Source organism: Leguminivora glycinivorella, chromosome 7, assembly GCF_023078275.1.
Source record: "Leguminivora glycinivorella isolate SPB_JAAS2020 chromosome 7, LegGlyc_1.1, whole genome shotgun sequence".
NCBI classification, from domain to species: Eukaryota; Metazoa; Arthropoda; class Insecta; order Lepidoptera; family Tortricidae; genus Leguminivora; species Leguminivora glycinivorella.
The window spans coordinates 9380818-9385276 of record NC_062977.1 but is presented as its reverse complement, the minus strand read 5'-3'; the positions used below and the strand labels follow the sequence as shown (position 1 = coordinate 9385276).

The 4459-nt window shown below is 42.8% G+C and overlaps 1 protein-coding gene across 2 annotated transcripts; it reads right to left on the bottom strand.

The window, feature by feature from the left end:
* Nucleotides 1-812: 812 nt before the first annotated feature.
* Nucleotides 813-3557, bottom strand: LOC125227744. Of its 2 annotated transcripts, XM_048132058.1 has the most exons (3): nucleotides 3246-3557; nucleotides 2038-2991; nucleotides 813-1197 (listed from the first exon to the last, which is right to left on the bottom strand). In XM_048132058.1, exons 1-2 carry the CDS (start codon nucleotides 3340-3342, stop codon nucleotides 2729-2731), a joined length of 360 nt encoding a protein of 119 aa, XP_047988015.1. In that variant the 5' UTR covers nucleotides 3343-3557; the 3' UTR covers nucleotides 813-1197; nucleotides 2038-2728. The 2 variants fall into 2 exon arrangements, with proteins under 2 accessions (XP_047988015.1, XP_047988013.1); XM_048132056.1 differs by having other exon boundaries at nucleotides 2038-3557.
* Between the last annotated feature and the right edge of the window lie 902 nt (nucleotides 3558-4459).

Sequence of the window (4459 nt, the reverse complement as noted above, 5' to 3'; positions counted from 1 at the left end):
TGCGGAAGCCAGATTTGTCTTCATATCATTTTGATCAGCCGAGATAAACTGGATGGATTGGTCGAATTCCGATCTTAATGCACTGACAGCGACGTCAATTTCGGTTTTTATCAACGATTTAATTTCCACTAGTAACATCACTTTAAAAGCACAGAGTTTGGTGTCTAGGAGCGCACTGAACTGCTGGAGGCCGATGGAGGCCTCCCTGGCCGCGGCCGCGGGCTGCTCGCTGTCGGACTGGAGGACGGTGGAGTCGTCGAGTGACATGTTCGTCTCGTCCAACTGATAGGTGACGGTTCGGATTGGTGTGTGAGTGTTGTCTCCTCTCCGGCTTGAGACATTACAGCATGAGTGGCATGTCCATTCCATATTGTTCTCGACTAAATTTTTAAATGTAGCCCGTGGCATACCTTGACACTCGTAATGGTAATTGTCCGAACATTTTTCACAATGCAGTAGTTCAGTCGGTTTAATAGCTAGTTTACAGCCTAAACACACAGCCATTGTCGTCAAAACAGTTATGTGAAAAATAAATCACTCGCGAGACGTTGTGTACACGGTACCTGTGTATTGATTTGTGGCAGGCGCGCGGTAGGCGCACTATTGTGTCCAGAGAGGCGACCGGTTTTGCACTGTTTTTTGTGCGTTTGCGCTTGCACTTAATAGTCACAGATTAAATTAGGCGTTAACTATTTAAAGATATATAGCATAGATAACTTAACAACTTAATTTAATAAATAATATTGAACACGAGAGCGGATGCAAGTTTTCGAGATGTTACTCTCTGCGCTCGAGAGGGTAGAATGATGTATGGTTATACTTGGGACCGTTCGGTCTTAGTTTGTACGCGCCTTTAAGAAGGCGTTTCACGCAATTGTCCGAACCGACATTGTCTCCCAATAACAAGGATAAGGCTGAACGGTGACTATTCAGTGTGCCGTATGCGCATTTTTTGTTAAATTGTTCTGTTAGAAAAGACAGTAATGACGATTTCTGTGGATTTAAAACATCGATAGAATTAATAGCGCAAAATTGCCACCAGAGCTTATAGGTAACTTCGTATTGCTGTATTGTTTTATCGGAAAGTGATGCCAACATCAGTGTTATAGCCTCTGGCGGGGTGCCTCTTCGACTGAAGGACTGTCGAAGTGCTTCTCGACCGCCAGGGTAAACCCATTGTGTAGGGGATGGCAGTCCCTGTAATGGGAAAAAAGGGGTTAAAAGTGTTTTAAACTTGAATAAGTGTAAATGCGTCGACCGCTATCGCGTTGACACGAGAAGCAAATAATATAATTGGTGGTTTACCAAACAGGTGAACCTGCTATCTAAAAGTTAAAATACTCCGTTCGAAGCATCTCTTTCGGTAGCTGGAGAGAGTCTGGATTAGCGATCCTTCATATATTTTGTTAGGTATACATGATGCAAAAATAGAATTTGCTTCTCGTATCATTACCAATTATTTTATGTATGCGCGTATAATAGTTAAGGAAACTGAATGTTGCCTATACGATGTTATTCGTACTAGCTTAATTGCGGTCGTATTAAAACCCGCAACAAAATTGCATAATTAGTTGTGTTTCAGCTTTCAAAGCCTTGCTCCAAGGACTAAAATCAAACAACCTCCAGACGGACTGGTACTCAAATGAGTGTGAGGACTGGTCTCAAATGATACATTAACAAAATAATTGTGCAATTTTGTTTCGTCATTTTTATTTTTTGTGAGGCTATTGTTATAAGTATTAAATACTTGTATGCTTTTCTCCGTTATCTCGGGACAAGAAGAAACCCGATAAATATCTATATATATCGAATTTTTAATCTGGGGCACGGATATGGCTCCTAAATCTAGCAGCTATTGAATAGCTAACTTTACATAAAGTATACTGTGGGTATTTGACGTAAAGAGTGTTTACTTCCCGTCTGAGTTAAATGCCCTTAAATGTAGGTAACCATATCTGACCCAAATGAAAACGGTATATGTAGCCGTATTATGTTTAATGTAGGAGTTATAAAACGGACTTATTTGGATGTGATTACCTGTGTTACGGTGTCTGGGCGCTCGTCCTGGTCGCAGGGGCCGCCTTGGCCGGCTGTGCGTCCGGAAGCGCCCGACGGCTGTAGCTCGCCTGCCTGCGAGCACCTCTCCGCCCCCCCCTGTTCGACGCGTAACGAGGGGGCGCTGTCCAGTTTCCCGAGTACGACGCTCGGTTTGTCGACGGTTGTGCCGTCGCGGGTTTCTTTGGAGACGTTTTCTTAATTTGAAGACCTTGTTTTTCAATGGTCTTCGCCGCCTTGATTTTTTCAGCCAATTTATTGCCGAACAGCGTTTCATCACGTTCTGTATCTTGAATAACTTGCAAGAACGACTTATCGAGACTAGGGGTGATGAGTTTTATTCGATTCTGAGTAAGTGACGCATGGATGTCACACAGAATGCGGCAACCGTTGCTGAGGTGTTTCATAGCTCTGATTCCGTTGGGATCGGCGCATTTGATTAGAATATCCATGGCCCTGTTAATAGCAGCGATTCCGTTGCCGAGTTGCTGCTGCGTCGCGGCCAGATTTTTGTCTCGGTTACGAACCATATCGGGTACGGCTGCTGAAATCTCCACGTTTAATTTTGGTGCTTGTAACAACCGGCAGTTGTCGGGAACCAAATAGTCTTTTAAGATTTTATCTCTAGCTTCGGTCGTCATGCCTTTTTTAAGTAACGGTGACCAAAGTTTCGTTAGATTGTCGTGGATGTTTTCGCCGTATTCCGGGGTGCCTCTGTGGACTCTCCGAGTGCGAGCAGCATGTCTGGAGCGAGCTCGGGTTGAGCTGACGACATCGGTAAATCTGCCTGATTTTCAGGTACAATAATCCCGTTATTATGGTCCGACATCGGTACACTACTATTATGTTCCGGTTCGGGATTTTCGATGTTTCTTTGTGGTTCCTGTATAATAGGATCATGAGCCAGTATGGGACCGTCAGGGTCCATTACAACATCTAAAACAAGAAAGAAGTGATAAATTATTTTTTATGAAAAATATTTTCTCTTGGGGGTAGGTTGAGAAAATATTTATGTCGCAGAGTAACGTGCATCTACTGAAGATTGCGCGCATTGTTCTGCTTTTTAACATCGTTGGAGACTCGCAGTCAACCCCGATGGTTATTTGATCATAGTTAGAGACTCGCAGTCAATCCCTATGTCGGCTCATTATAATCACTTCTTAGAATTAAGGAATAAATAAACAACTTACCTTCATCTTCCGATGAAGACGAATCATAAATTTGTTCAAGTCTCTTGATTTTTTCACGATAGTGAATTAATTTTTCTTTAGCTGTGCGCTTAGACATTTTTGAGTACGATATGTTCGTAGCTGCGGAGCTAAAGGAGCGCGTGCGTTCGTCGCCGTGCACGAAAAAAGAATGAGCAACTATGGCGGTGGAACGACTGGAAAGGGTAAGGGAATGAATGAATGAACTAAAAATCAGTTCAATAGTCAATTGATTGTCTTTAAATATTGTGCAAAAGTCGCCTGTAGGTTTAAAGGACTACCTGGTAAATGTTATATCTGTCGGCGCTATTAATAAAAGCGCCATCTGTTATTATTTACTGTAACCTTTGTGAGCGCCATCTAGCGTCAAACTGTGAAATTATTATAGATTGTTTACGTTGACAAGCGACTTAGCTTGATAGCTGGTTGACTGCGCCATCTGTCGGCGATATTATGTAATCATTCTGTGGATCAGGTGACCGTTGGCAAACCGGTAGGTGCTTGTTTTGAACTGGGGATTGAGCACTTTCGCTCGAGCCGCCGGTCTGTCAACGAGTCCTTTGGTGAGCTGTATCACACCTGAATCACTTTATTATTGTTTTGATTATGTGTTTTATTGTGTTCTGATACTTCTGATTGTGTTTTGATTAATTATTGCGTATTACTGTTAGGCGTATTAATAAATAGTGAATCGTAAAACCAACCGGACTTTGATATGGAGGACCTGAGCGAGCCGGACGATGACGGCTCGGTTTCCCCTATAATATCTACTTATAAATCCGACATCGGAAGTGGAAAAAGACCTCTTAACGCGTCCGATACCCCGCGAAACCCTGACGTAAACAAAAGTGATTTGTCGAATTCTATCGCAAGAAATAATAAGCGCTCGAGTACTTCGACGAAAAACAGCGGTGTTTCTAGACTGGTTTTAAATCAAAACAACGTACCGGTTTCTGCGACTATCACACAAAACACTGCGCGATTTTCTACCACAGCAGATCATAATCACGGGACAAATTCGGTCCCTACAAACGAAAATATCGTGCCGCAGTTCGCCGCGATAAATAACGACGTACCCGTTTCGACCGCGACAAACAATCATGACGAGCAAAGTTATTTCGCAACCAACGTTTCCAATAATGATCCTAATCGAATACTATCATCGTTTGCAGAGATATTAGACAGGATAACTAGCC

Bases quoted from the DNA above. Each gene is read 5' to 3' on its own strand.
- LOC125227744 (XM_048132056.1), bottom strand. From the start codon at position 2,696: ATGACGACCGAAGCTAGAGATAAAATCTTAAAAGACTATTTGGTTCCC.